Source organism: Dipodomys merriami, unplaced genomic scaffold (assembly GCF_024711535.1).
Source record: "Dipodomys merriami isolate MVZ:Mamm:240054 unplaced genomic scaffold, mDipMer1.0.p SCAF_2, whole genome shotgun sequence".
Classification (NCBI taxonomy): Eukaryota; Metazoa; Chordata; class Mammalia; order Rodentia; family Heteromyidae; genus Dipodomys; species Dipodomys merriami.
In genome coordinates this window covers 72,656,730-72,672,332 of record NW_027203381.1, presented here as the reverse complement: position 1 = coordinate 72,672,332, position 15,603 = coordinate 72,656,730, and the positions used below count along the sequence as shown (strand labels likewise).

General features: G+C 38.8%; 1 protein-coding gene across 1 annotated transcript in view; it reads left to right on the top strand.

Moving 5' to 3' along the window:
- Nucleotides 1–7,469: 7,469 nt before the first annotated feature.
- LOC138831848 (protein mono-ADP-ribosyltransferase PARP14-like) overlaps nucleotides 7,470–15,603 on the top strand; it is a 25,303-nt gene continuing 17,169 nt past the window's right edge. The window contains exon 1 of the mRNA XM_070028865.1: nucleotides 7,470–7,541. Within this exon, the coding sequence (XP_069884966.1) occupies nucleotides 7,470–7,541 (72 nt within the window). The remainder of the gene's footprint in view (nucleotides 7,542–15,603) is intronic.

Sequence of the window (15,603 nt, the reverse complement as noted above, 5' to 3'; positions counted from 1 at the left end):
TAAAGAAAGCTGAACAATTCATTTTATTAAGGCAGTGGATTTTGACATTATGTGGGTTGCCTGTAGAGAACTGGTAAGGAATACAGAAATGTGAATGATAGGAGGAGGTGTTTCTTAAGAGTGTGGATTGCAGACCCAAGTGTTGTTTAGATGAGTTGGTGGTTGACGCCAATGAGAGAAGAGTCCCTGTAGAGAATGTAGTGACTTGAGTCTCAGAGAGGAGATTCTGGCACCAGTGATTACCAACATGTATGGAAATGAGCAGAGACTTCACACACATCAGTTAGCATGCCAGGAGAAGTGGTGGGGGCATTATATGAAAAGTCATGCTTTAAAAATACATGCATCTAATTCAAAGTTTTCTGAGAAAGGTTTCAGGGTAAGGTTCAAATAAATGACCACAAACTTCTAATTACTAACCTATGCAGAAGGGAGAGTCTCTCCCTAATAAGAGTGATTGGGACTCGAACCCAGGACTTTCGGAGTATAAAGCAGATGTGATAACCTCTATACTATGGAAATACCCTGGGTATTGCATATGGTGAGACAAAGGACAAAGGGGGAACCAATGCAATAGTGATAGCCATAAGACAATATGTTAGGAATGATCTGTACATTTTTTTGCGGGGGGAAGGAAAGTATGAGAAAAATGAGGGAGGGGGTAAAAATTTGGACAAGAAATGTACTCACTACCTTACTTATGTAACTGTAACCTCCTATGCACATCACCTTGACAAAATTAAAATTTGAATAAAAAATAATGGAAAGTACAGTATTTTCTGTACTATGGCTATTTGGCAAAAAAAGAGAAAAGAATGAATGGGAAAATAGTTTGAGTAAGAAATGGATGGTACATTCCTGCAAATACTTATGCTGAGAATTGATATGGACTTCATTTCCACACTGAGATGTAAGTAGTATACAGTTGTTATATATGCTAGTGATGATTATTTCTGCCAGGGGAACAGGGTGGAAGTAGGCCCCTAATTGCAGACATCATCACGGGATTTCTTTGGGGAAATGTAGCCTCTGAAGACAGATGTACTTGGAGAAAGCTCAGGACTTTCCTACAGTGCACCAGATTAAGACAAGTGATGTTCTACTTGGATATTAAGAGAAGAATAATTCAAATAGGGCAGAGAAATCGGGGACTTGGAATCATGACTAGCACACATCTGGTAATCTCTGAATAAACCTTAGGGGTTAGAATTAGATCCTGTCTCCTGGAATCTATCTGGAAACACAGATCACTCATCTGAGGCAGATCACCTGCCACAAAAGAAACAAATTTTTTTGAGCTCAGGAGGGGGGAACAGTTTGGTATGTGTATGCATTCTTAAACTATGTGTATGCATTCTTAAATTCTCCTGCACAAGGTTATAGAAGCTGATTCTCTTCTCCTTGTATGTGATCTCTTAAACTAATTTAGTAACTTGTTCTAAGAAGTGGTGGCATTATTAATTCCTGAGGGCCAAATTTCCCTTCCTACCTCCACACCATAGGAACTAGTGGCCATGAGAGAAGCCCCCGTACACTGAAGTTGCCACTGAAAAAAAACCCATATATTACATTTAGAGTTGCTCAGATATATGGTACCAATCATATGTGAGTAAGTGGTCTCTGAGATGTCTTTTGCCTCAGCCATAGTCTAACTACTGAGAGCCCTTCAGGGAGATCCACCTCACTGAGCCCAGTCAACTAGCTAGAATCTTAAGGGCTAACAGTAGTAAATGATTTTATTTGCTTCATACCTCCAAATTTAAAGAAAAAATGTCAAGCAGTCAAAGATAACTGGAACAATAGACTCAGCTCCCACTATTATAGGTGAATGGGGTTCCAAATACTCCTCCATTCCTTGGGTGCAGTTTAGGATACTGCCAGATGCAGAAAGAGACACACAGTGAATAAGAAGATCACAAGAAATGATTCATTAACTTCACTTCCAGATGTACAGTGCACAGTTTGCACAAGAACAGAGTGTGTTGAAGTGATTGGGGCTTTGAGTTTTATTATTCAATAGAGTGGGGTCACAAGGTGGTGCAAATCCTGAGTCCTCTCCTTTTGATCCTCTTCAAGCAGCTGGATGACTGCATAGGGGCTGTCTAGGAATTGAAAGGCATTTGCTTGCAATTTTGAAAAGTTAAGTGCAAGTGCCTGCACATTGGATCTTTTTTTTTTGCCTTTTGCCTTTTAGTCCCATAAGTGAAAAGACATAGCAGTCATTATATCCCTCAGGGCATATGTGTGGTCCTAATATGGGGAATATGCTACATAAGAAGGATGTAGGGCCATTTTCTTAACTGTTGGTCTGGAGTGTGGGCCTTTGAGGTTTTGTTAATCTGTCTCTGAGAAGGGGAATGGAATCTTATAGCCCAGAGAATGTCCTCATTCTTGCTCATATCTACCTAGATGACCATATACTGGACTATTATCTAATCAGGGGCTCTGGATCCTTAGTCCATTCAGGTTTATGAACAGCAAGATTGATCTGGCTGTTTTCTGCTAAGGGTAGACTCAAGGTCCACAGTGTTGCTCTCTGTTGAGATTTGGGGAAGCTGATTGGATTAGGTGGTGATGGCTGCTGAGAATATGACATTTATACTTCTGGGCCAGCAGAATTATAGCTTTGTCACAAAATGAAGCACTTATCTTACCCAAGGGTGAAAATGTGTTGGTAGGAAATTTAGCATGAGGATATTAGTTAGACTGGAGTTGAGAAATTTGACAGAAATGTTAAAGTTAGAGCCTAGAATATCAAAAGTAGCAAGGTTAGGAGCAGGGGTCAGTATGATCTAATGATTGTTCTCTCAAGATTGGTCAGATGGGACTTGTCAAGATGAATATGTCTTTAATGCATGGGATAGGTAGAAATGATTTGTCACAAGATATTTAACCATCAGTCCTGTATTCCTATTCTCAGAATCTATAGTGAGAGTGGAAAACAATAGCTCATAGCAAAGAAGACAGAAAAATTTGAGGCAGAAATACAGAGATTTTAATCCTGTTTTTATTCAAATTTGGGGCTCATATGGGTAACTAGTGCTTTTTAGCAAAAGCCATTTTTAAGTACATGCTACAATTCCCCCTGCTTGTTGTGTTTGGACATTTCTCATTCTTGAAGTCATTAGGGTGCTAGATAATCAGGTTTTATAGGCTTCCTGATTAGGTAATAAGCTAGTATACAAGGAAAATGACAAGTTACCAAACCAGTTGCTTAAGTATAACAGTAAAGGAAAATTTATAGAGAAAAATTCCAGAGGGAACCAAAGTCAGAAGACATACAATTCCATAAATTGTGTAGGAGAATCCTCTTTCCTTTCAAATAACTCCATAAATATAAAAAATACTAAAAGTATAATTAAAATTAATGGAAATCTCCAATGTCAGTAATTACGCATAAGAACCCATTTTCTATAACTTCTCAGATTTAATTTTGGAAGGACTGGTACAAGTGATTTCATTAATATGAAGTTGTCCAAATAACTTGCAACCTTGTCTCAAGAAATTTTCTCTAAACATATGACTTCACTAGTGGGTTGATTTTGATTGCCCTTTATCAGCAACACCCTGATTAGTGTGATCTGATCCCATGTTTGGGGTGGGAATGATAAACAGAATTAGTGACAATAAGAACTTTTGATGAAGTGTTTTTCTTTTTTTGGCTAAATTTAAACAACTGAAAGTTTATGGAGCGTTTGCTAGGATAAGCTTGCTTGGTGCCCATTCTTAGGTTAGGGGATGTCCTAGCATCTTAAAAATACCGCTCAAATTGCTTTGTTAGAAGTTGTGCTTAACATACAAAGCAAAACCCAATAAGAGCAAAGATTTAAGGAAAATCTAATTTCTTTGAAAAATAGGTGCTTTCTAAAGTGATTTTTATAATAGTCATAGTTATAATTTTGAAAAATAGTTATTCCACTACATGTAACATTTTAAGATAATAACTATAAGCGACACATGCATGTTTAGTTGTTTGCAGATGTATGTTTGTACTCTTTAGATGACCTATGCCTGATTCTTTTACTTATTAGAATGCTTGGAGTAACACAGTGTTTATATATATATATAATATATATATATAAATACATACATATATGTGAAGATAGATATATAGATAGAATGAATTTGAAACACAGGAACACAAAACTTAAAAAAGCTAGTACCACTGGCAATTTTAATGGGGAAGACAGCAATTTGGCAAAGTCTTCTCCTAAGCTTTGCCTTTTCGAGGGCTTAAATACTCAAGGAACATAAATACATGGAACATATAAAAGGAGCCAGCAAAAAGTAAGCATCGATGCTGCACAGAAGTTGTTTATCTATTAATTTAGCTCTTACTATTAAAGTAAAATGTTTAAATCTTTGGCTGTATAGGATACTAGGTGTTCTGTCAAAAATGAAAGGTTTGTGCATTATATAAGTTTGGGGGATGTTGGTAGGGGCCAAATATAGATTTATTTCTTAATGTCAAAGTACCTCATGTGTATGGTGATATCCAGAAATGGCCAATTGAACTTTCAGTATACATAAAGGTTTTTTCCCCTTATAAACAGATGATGTAAAGAAAAAAAGAACCTCTTTGCCTAGTTCTGGAGCTACAAATACTATGGGATTTCCGATTTTTGCTCTGGTTTATGTGAAACAGAGACCATGTCCTGAAAAAGTTACCCATTTGGCTGACTGAGGGCTATGACCTGCCCCTCTGCATTTAGGGGAGCCTCCTGGAATCCAGGATGGTTTATATAAGATCTCAAGCACCACCTACAGGTACCAAATAGAAGTGAAAAGAATATATGTTCTACATACATAATTGTTCAATATGTTCTATAGCTTTTCTAGTATATTCTATAGCCATATAAGGGTGAATACAAAACAAAGATTAAAAGATTATTTCTCTCAGGTACAAAAAAGAGACAGAAGCCCCCCTTTTCTGCTTTCATTTTTCAAGTACTTATAAATTGTTCATTGATTCTCCGTTCCTTGGAGATGAGTAAAAATATTTTAATAATATTTTAATAAATGCTTTCTAGATTTATATCCTTGGAGCGTTTTCTAACAGACATTGAATCCGTAAGTTTGAAAAACAATCACCAAGGAAGATGGCACCCCATTGCCCAATTTCCTTGGTAGGGCAAGACGTTCACATTGGTTAACATCTGGGTCTAAACCATACCTCCCTTATGGAGAAATAAGAGGAATTTTGCTTTTGAATAAAGGCAATTGATAATGTAGATGGTCACCTTGATTACAGAGTGAGCTTAGAACATTATATTGTGTGGTGCAGATGGTGATGCGAATCTTCTTACTTGAGGACTGACCATCCTGCATCTTTGGAACATGCACAACTAGTTGTTTCTGCCTGACAGTAAATGAAGGTGAGATTTCACCTGGACTTTGCATTCTCTTTAAGGGATTCCTATAACAAACATCTTTCTATTTTTATAGAAACAATTTTCCTTTTCTTGTACCTTGGGGTAATATTTTTCTGGAAGAGTAGGAGAGTTGGAAATTAATTATACTTCTCCAAAACTGCTTTTAGTTGTTTTTTTAATGGCAGAATGACTCAGTTGATTATCAACTTTTGATCTTTGACTTCAGATTGATCAAAACTGGAAAGCCAAGAGCTGAGACTTCAGGTTGATCAAAACTGGAAAGCCAAGAGCTGAGAGTTGATAAAATGATTTTTGGTTTTCTAAAAAAGGAAGTAAGGTACAAAGGAGCGTATTCTCTCTCTCTCTCTCTCTCTCTCTCTCTCTCTCTCTCTCTCTCTCTCTCTCTCTCTCTCTCTCTCTCTCTCTCTCTCTCATTTTTGATATGTTTCTGGGGATTAACTGGCTCTGGCAGGATAATCACTGGGTTGGCTGAAGATTGACTCACTTCACAATGTTGTCTTTGTCAGGATGGTTTAGATCAGATCATGAGAGCCACCTTCAGGCACAAAGGCAAAGGCAGGGAAAATTTTATATGTATATTTTATATGCATAATTGTTTATGTAGTCTATATCTATGTGTATATCTATAAAAGGAGGGATACAAATCAACAGTTAAAATGTATTTTTCTCAGGTGCAAAAGATGAGGGGCCATAACCGGATGGTACACACCTGTCGTCCTAGCTACTCAGGAGGCTGTGATCTGAGGATTGCAGTTCAAAGCCAGCCTAGGCAGGAAAGTCCATGAGACTCTTATCTCCAATAAACCACCAGAAAACTGGAAGTGGTGCTGTGGCTCAAGTGGTAGAGTGTTTGCCTTGAGCTGAAGAGCTGAGGGACAGCACCCAGGCCCAGAGTTCAAGCCCTACAACCCACCAAAAGAGAGAGAGAGAGAGAGAGAGACAGAGACAGAGACAGAGAGACAAAGAGACAGAGAGAGAGAGAGAGATGGGGGGCCTTGAACACGACAGCCCTCTACCACTGAGATACCACTTAAATCTTCCCCTTTTTCTGCTTCTCCTCAACACTGCAATGGACTTTGACCTCCTGGTATTGCCTCTTGTAGTGTTGTGTGTGTGTTTTTTAGACAAACACGTTACTTTTCTGCAGGTTAAACGTCATAGTGATTTCCATGCTTAGTGTTCACTGGCTTCCAGGAAGGCCCTGCATGGCCCACTCCTGGCAGGCTGGAGTAGGAAAGCCATCATACTTCCATTTACGAAAGACTCCAAGCTCAACAGACCAGCCACATCAGAGCACAACCCAGGATGTCAGCCCTGAACATCAGGTTCCTTTCTTCCTGCCCTCTCCTCCATCTCACTGCATTGGCCACTCCCCCTCCTTTAAGCTCCATGTTCTCTAGGATCTGAGACGCACTGATTAACCTTTGCTCTCTCTGTCTTGTTCTAATGATCACAATTTACATTTGCCTTTCTCTTTAGAGTGTTACACAGAGCATTTGCAGACAAAATGGCAAGTGGGGAAACTGAGGTTCCACCAAAGTAAAGCTGTATTCCTTTATTCATAGCCTAGTTGGTGGTCAAATCTGAATCTGTAGACTCTAATGTCTATTGTTCACCTTTTTCATTTTAGCCCAGCTATCTGATATACTAATTCTCTATTTGGTTCCAGGTTCCCCAATATCCCCTGTATACTCTCAATGTCCTAACTTCCTCCTACCCAGGCTCCAGCTTTGAAAGGTTCTACCACCTCCATTAGTACCATGGACTGCAAGTAAGCCTTTAATACATAAGCTCTTGAGGGTACTCCAGATCAAAACTAGAGCAATAAGTAGTACAAAGTTGAGTTAAAGATGGAAGGCCAAATATGTTTGTTTATTAAATTTCCTCTTTTACTGCATTGAGCCTCTCTTGAGAAACCAGCCGAAATACTGACTGACAATAATGAAGTCCAGAGAATCATGATAATCTAAATCATGATATAATTACATAAAGGAATGTGGCTTGTATTTGAGGATATTAACTTATTGATTTGGTTTGATATTTTAGTATGGCTGAAGATTCTGGTGGAAGAGGATTATGAATTTACTGGACTACTCACATTTACCGTCTGGTTGCCCACAGACACTGATGAAGACCCAGAATCGAGTGGTATGTGAAAGAATCCTTTGAATCATGAGTTGTGAACTAGGTATTTGAGGCAAATATTATAAGCATTTGGGGACTATGGGTTAGACCAACACAAGGCATCTTCACTTGCTTCCCTTAAGCCTTATACAAGTTGGTATTCTATTTGGTTTTAACACAATGAGAGTAGGTGACTTACAAGAATATTGTCATTGTACTCACAATGTAGCTTAACCAAAGACCACTGCCCATGGCTAGCTTTGAGATGATTAGATTCTTGTTTCTTTTGAGGGACATAATAAGATTGAGCAGCTATTGCTTTGTTGGATGTTTCTGTGTTCTGGACCAGAGGACTTATGGCTAACAAGAACTCCTGAGGAAGATTATTATTTTATTGATGTGGGAGACTCAGTTGAGCTTCCAGAAATGGTAGAGAACATCTGATATTTAGATGTATTATAGTCTCCCAAATAGAATATCTCTGCTCAATAATAGGGCTGGACACTCCAGTAACATAAGAAATCTTTGAGGAAAAAAAATCTCCTAATCTTTATACCTGAGGCCAGGAGAATTCTAAGTAATTTTATTATTTTTTTCATTTTATTAGCATACATTAGTTGGACATGAGTGTCTCACAATTTCCATCTATGCATACAATGTATTCCAATCAAACTCATCCTCTCTTGGAACAATTTCAACAGGTTTCCTTGCTCTATTTTTGTATGTGTGTATAGAATGCTTTAAAATGTTTAATGCCCTGTACTTTCTCTTTATATTCTTCCCCCTCTAGATATCCACCCCTAAACAGAAATCTTTTACATACCTGTTGGAATAAGATAGAATTAAAATGATGTTTTGATTTGTACTTCAGTTATGGCTAGGGATATTGAACATTTCTTCATACATGCTTTAGCTTTTGATACTTCTTTTGAGAGCTGTCTGTTTAATTTACTTGTCCATCTATTAATTGGCTGCTTCATTCTTTTGGTGTGTAAATTCTGGAGCTCTTTATATATATATCTGGAGATTAATCTTTCCTCTATGAATAAATCCTTGAAGTCCTATCAATACCAGTTAGTCTAGAGAATTCACTTACAACAGAATATTGAGCCCCATTATCCAACAGGAAGTGTATTATTATATCTGTCACATAGAGTACAACCTGAGAATCATCATAAGATACTGAAAGTTGATAGGTCAGATTTTGCTTAGAGGCAGGCTTCAATTCTCAAGGGTTGCAATATTGGAGAGATGAATGCCTCCTTCCCTCTCTGGATACAGGAACAACCCTTACTCCACTGTTTTCCCTAATGGCAAAGTCTATATCTCTGATTTTTATGCCCCCCCCCTTTTCCAGGGCAATTAGTTTTTCAGTGATAAAGCTCCCTGCATCTGTAACAGTTTCCTTTGGGGTTAACAGAGTCAACTTTTTCCTTTATAGTTTTTCCTCAGAGGTGCTTGTCTTTTTCAGGAAAAAATATTTCCTTCCATAATTATAGCCAATACTTGCTGTTGTTTTCCTACAAATAATTGGAGTTCCTTTTTGGCTAATAACTGACTTTCTCTAACCAGTTTAAAAATTTTTAATTGTTATTATAAATGTGATATATAGAGGGGTTGCTGTTACATAAGTCAAGTAATGAGTACATTTCTTTTTGGACAATGTCACTCCTTCCCTCTCTTACAGTTTTTCCTTCTCATCCACACCCACAAGTTGTATACTTTATTAATTTAGTATTTGTTTATTTATTTATTGTTGGTTGTGAGACTTTAACTCTGGGCCTGAGTGCTGTCCCTCAGCTCAAGGCTAGTGCTCTACCACTTGAGTCACAGCACCACTTTCGGTTTTCTGGTGGTCTATTGGAGATAGGCGTCTCATGGACTTTCCTTCCAGGGCTAGCAGATCTCAGATCTTCAGATCTCAGCCTCCTGAGTAGCTAGGATTACAAGCGTGAGCCACCGGTACCCAGCATATACTTTATTTTTTTTAACATAGTGTCCAGTGAGTACTATTGCTGCATTTGTTCACCATTTGTGCCTCTATTTCTCTAACCATTTTTTTGTTCTTATTATATCTTCTTGAAAATTCCAAAGACCAAAGTGGGTGAAGGGGGAGTGGGAAAAAGGTGAAATTGATTGGAATATATTATAAACATTTGTAGAAATGTAACAATGAAATCCTCTTCTACGTAAATAATGAGCTAATAAGATCCCAAACATTAAGTTTACTAGTTCTCAAAAGTGAGAATTGAGGACCCATCTCTTTTGGTAAAAAAGTTTTTATTTTTTTACTAGAATAAGTTAATTGTGCAAATGGTCTATATTGTACTATTTACAAGATATGCACAATGTACTTTGATCAAACTTATCCCACTTATTTCATTCATACTTAAGTCCCCTTTCTTTTCCTTCTTTCTTTTTAGTTTTTGGAAGAGTTGATTATGTTGTTTTCATATATACATATAGTGTACATACAATGCACTTCTATGCCACGCTGACTCCGACAGAACCTGGTCCGCGGCACTTCTATATATTTCCCCCAATCAGAGCCCTCAAATCAGTTCCTCTAGCCAGGCACTAACGACTCACACCTATAATCACTGCTACTCAGGCAGCTGAAATCTGAGGGTTGTGATTGAGAGCCAACCTAGACAAAGAAGTCTATGAGACTCTTATTTATCCAGCAAAACTCTGGAAGTGGAAGTGTGGCTCAAGTGGTAGAGCAGCAGCCTTGAGTGAAAAAGCCAGGCAAGAGTGCAAGGCCCAGAGTTCTAAACTGCAGTGCCAGCACCAAAAAAAAACAAAAAAAACAAAAAACCAAACAGTTCCTCTGAATAATCATAACATATTGTGATTTTAAAGTCTTGATTATGAATACGAATGAAAACATGCTCTACTGGTCTTTCTGAACTTATCTTACCTCACTTAATATGAGAATCTCTCATTCAATCGACTTTTCTACACTCTTTTTTGTGGTTGAATTATAACTATATAACCATATAACTGTATAACTATATATATATATATATATATATATATATATATATATGTTCCACTTTTTCTTTACCCAATCACTGCCTGTTGGGCACCTAAAATGGTTCCATAGCTTCACTAATCTAAATAGTGATGTTATAAACATCTCTCTTGTATGTAAATCTGCATTCCTTGGGATATGTGCCCAAGAGTTGAATAGCAAGATATATAGTAGTTTTATTTTTATTTTTTTGAGAACACTCCATCCTCTTTTCTATAATGATTGGCCTAATTTACATTCTTAACAGTGTGTGAAGGCTCTATGGATGTCGGTATATAGCCATTTTCACAATGTTAATTCTACCAATCCATGAACACGAAACGTCTTTTGGTCTTCTGATGTCTCTCTGATTTTTTTTGTTAGTTTTCATTATATAAGTCTCATTGATGAAAGTTTTTTAATGAACAAAGGTTCAAACTTTTTAATAAAATACCTGTGAACTGAAATCAACACATTAAAAAGTTGAGAGGCCATGATTGAGTTGTTCTCATACTAAGTATATGATAAATTTAATGCAGCACATAAACAGAAGGAAGGACAAAATTTCATGAATATTTCCATGGGTGCAAAGAAAACCTTTGACAAACTCCCTGAGTCACATTAGGGCTGCAGCATTTTTCCAGATTTCTCAGATGGAAACCTTTCCATTTCTAGAGGCAATCTTATATAGTTTAGGGGAACAATCTTACATGTTTCCTCCGGCCATCTGCCTTTGGCCCATCTTACCTGGGAACTAGGTAGATTGTAAATGGGGTTTATTCTGCCTCTGTAGCTCTCATATGATGCTTTCACTTTCTAAGATGGAACTTTGAGGAGAAATGATGATTGAGGGAATCTAAAAATAAGTCCCAAGGCCATTATGAGAAGGGGGAAGAGAGAGGAAGACTTAGAGAAACTAGAAGAAAATCAAAGCCAGCCTTTAAGCAGTTCCCTACCTGGTGACCTTACTTTATGATGGAGGGCGACTACCATTTCTTGGCTGGCCCACCCAAAATTCTATTTCTGGAAGGTTTGAGGATGATTCTAATGGAAAATAAAGTCTCAGTTTATCATCTAGTCCTCACTTTCCAGCCTCTTGAATTAATTGGTAAGAAAAATTTTGTGCAGATTCTCAAGGTGGATGGTGAGCAAAGGTTTTATTTATTTAAGTATGACAAAGCATTGAAAAGCAGAGAGAAGACTGAAATGCAGGTGAAGAGATAGAATTGTGGCTTTTTATTACTAAAATAATCTTTAGATAAAGTGGTTTCTTTGTATTAGGCAAGTATGTGGAAATCACTGGGAACAACTTTACTAACGAGAATGAATGTGTCTGGAAAGAGATTTCCTCTGTGGACCCACTTGAAAAGAGTACGGGAAATACACCAAAAAGCATCAGGTTCAAATCACCCTGCGATGTCTATTTAACAAATACAATTCAATTTGCACAAGAATCACAGAAACAGCCATGTCTGGTGTCCCCAGAAGGGCTAAAAATGCTGTTGGTAAAAGAAGCTGTGCAGAATGCTACGGTAAGTGTCCCTAATGTTTTTTTTTGGTCCGGTCGTGGGGCCTGAACTCTGAGCCTGGGTTCTGTCCCTCAGCTCTTCAGCTCAAGGCTAGAGCTCTACCACTTGAGCCACAGCGCCACTTCCGGCTTTTTTCTTTTTGCTTATGTGGTGCTGAGGAATTGAACCCAGGGCCTCATGCATGCAAGGCAAGTGCTCTACCACTGAACCACCTTCCCAGCCCCCTAATGTTTTTTAAACACTACCAAAATACTATGATGCTTCTTTGTCTGAGACTAAGGAAGTTTAGGGCCAAAGGAAAACAGGCATAGACAAAGAACCAAAAAAGCCCTCCTGCCTTGAAAGAGGTCCTTTTAGGTAATTGGGTTACTTGCCAACTCTAAGTAATAGAGACTGAGCCATTATTTATGAGAATTGAAAGGGCATTGAGAACAGATCACTAAGTTCCAGTAAATGTAAAAATCCAATATGATACTATGTTGCTTGTATAAATTTTCACTGCCTTTACACCTGGCATATTTTGACAGATTTATTTAGTGTTCAAACAGGGCCTTGTGTTTGCTGGGCAGGAGATCTACCTCTTGAGTCACACCCCAAATCCACTGTACTTTTTCATTTTCCAAATTAGGGTCTTCATGTATGTCCATCCAGTTAGAACTGTGATCCTCCTCTTTATTATTCCCATATGGCAAGGATGACAGGCATATGCCTCTGCATCCAATTATTGATTGAGATGGGCACATGAATAAACTGAACTATGCTTAAATCCTGATCTTCCCAAGTAGCTAGGATTATACCTCTGATATACCACTCTGCAGCCAGGTTGTCTTTCTCTCTCACACACACACACATACACACACACTAAATATAGTATATTATACATAAATTTAGTTTAAAATAATGAACAGGGGGCTGGGAAGGTGGCTCAATGGCATGCCTTGCATGCATGAGGCCCTGGGTTCGATTCCTTAGCACTACATAAAAAGCCAGAAGTGGCTCTGTGGCTCAAGTGGTAGAGCAGAAGACCGGAGGGATAGCGCCCAGGCCCAGAGTTCAGGCCCCACAACTGGCAAAATAAAATAATGAGCAGGAAGATTTATATACTTTTTACTTACTGTAAGTAGTAAATCACAGCTAACAATAAACAAACATTAAAGCACTGAGTTATAGACTGGGAATGTGACTTAGTGGTAGAGTGCTTGCCCAGAATGCATGAAGCCCTGGGTTCAATTCCTCAGCACCACATAAACAGAAAAAGCAGGAAGTGGCACATAGCTCAAGTGGTATTGTGATAGCCTTGAGCAAAAACTCAGGGACAATGCCTAGGCCCCCAGGACTGGCAAAAATAAAGGAAGGAAGGAAGAAAGACAGACAGACAGTAGGAAAGAAAGAAGGAAAGAAAGAAGGAAAGAAAGAAAGAAAGAAAGAAAGAAAGAAAGAAAGAAAGAAAGAAAGAGAAAGAAAGAAAGAAAGAAAGAAAGAAAGAAAGAAAGAAAGAAAGAAAGAAAGAAAGAAAGAAAGAAAGAAAGAAAGGAAGGAAGGAAGGAAGGAAGGAAGGAAGGAAGGAAGCAAGCAAGCAAGCAAGCAAGCAAGCAAGCAAGCAGGCAAGCAAACATGGATCTAAATGTTTAACATGCATTATTTTCATTCACTGAAAAATCTACCATAAGGAACATCCTAGGCTTTCTCACCTCACAAATGAGGGAATGTAATTATGAAGAATGAAGCAAAAATTTACCGAAGTCCCACAGCTAGCAAGTGAGTAGAGTGAAGATTATAATTTATCCAGGTTCTTCACCATTGTACAGGAAAATGAAAAACCACCATGAAAAAGTTTCCATGACTTCCAGTGGTGGTTTGGGCTTCAGGCTGATTCTTCCACTATCTACCCTTGAGTACCATTCTATGCTGGCTTGCAAAAGTTCTCTGTCAGGTCAGACCAAGCTTGTCTTGGCTCACAATCCACCCAGAGTAAATTCAGGGTGTTCCCTGTTGTTCTCTGGCTCATGTGACCATTACTATTTCTCAGGTCCCACACTGCCCATGGAGACTTCACCAGGCATCTTCACAGAACTGCCTCTTTCGGGGCTAACCCAGCCATTCCATGTCATTTCCATGTTCTTTTGGATAGGTCTCTTTTCTTCAAGAGATTTATAAATACATATTTAATAACACTTTGTCTTCACTTTGTAATTAAGTCTGCAAAAACCATAATTGTCTTATTTGTCCCATGTGATTGATAAATGTCTTCTGTGAGGATTTGAAACAAATCTTTGGTTTTGTCTTTAAGACTCAGGTCATTGTCAATTCAATTCCTTGGGACCTCACACTTGGTTTAGGGCCCTTTTCTCAGGCCCTCTTGGAAAAGGCTGGGCCAAGGCTACAGGAGAAGTTGAAGGCTGCTGGACAAAAGGATGTTCTTGTGGGCACTGTTGTCTCAACCAGTGGTTGTGATCTGCCCAGCCACAAGGTTTTTCACGTGGTGGCTCCAACATGGAAAAGTAATAATGCACGAAAGGTAGAGTCAGGTTTCAATTGTCCAGGAAATGGGCTAGCTCTCTCAATGTACTATAGATTAGATTCATTCCACATTTCTTCTGTGATAATATCACATTCGGGGCGGATTCCATCATTATGGTCACTTGTTACTCATATAAATTCATTGCAGTGTTTAGTAAGATTGTCCTGCTTTAGTGAGAAAAAGGAAATGGGGCCTGAGGATGGAAGAGTGTAAAGGACCAAGTATAGTTGGTGCTTTTCTTCTTTCTCCCTGTGTTTTTTCCTTTTCTCTTTGGACTACCCTCAACCTCTGTGAATACTGACATGGAAGGAGTCAGATAACAGTCAATGTTGTTGAATTCTTGTTCCTTAGATTCTGTCATTTCTAGGCAAGATACATAAGGATGTGCCTTGTGCTTTTCAGATCATGGAAGACATAATTGGAAAGTGTTTGAAGAAAACTGAGAAATTGTCCCTAAAATCAATTGGATTTCCAGCAATTTGAAATGGAAATTTGGGATTTCCTAAAACTGTATTTGCTAAATACAGTTTTAATAATACTAAAATTAAGGGGGGGACCAAGATGGCGACGGGGCAGTAGGGAAACGCCACAGCTCTCTCCAACCAAAAAGAGAGTTCGAGTTCCAACGCTTAATCTCCCCAAGAGACCGACAACAACAAAAAGACGAACACTCAGAGAAAAACCAGAGGCGGAGAATAACAAAAAAGAAAGAGGAAAAGAATTTCAAAACAGAGAAAAGCGAAGACCCCTCCCCCAACCTTTACTGGCCGCGCGGCAGCGCGCCAAGCCGCCGGCCAGCCGGCCCGGCGGGGGGCTGTGGGAGCCCCAGAGAAACAGCAGAGACACAGGGGGCCACTTTCAGAACATCTGGTACTGGTTTGCAGAACAGCAGATCGCCAGGAACAGAGAAACCTACCAGCCGGGAGTCTCCACGAGGATCCCACCCCCACCCCTCACTCTCCACCCCAGCAGAGAGGCTCCATCCCGCCAAAGCCGCTCGGCATCAGCAGAGTGACAAAAGGA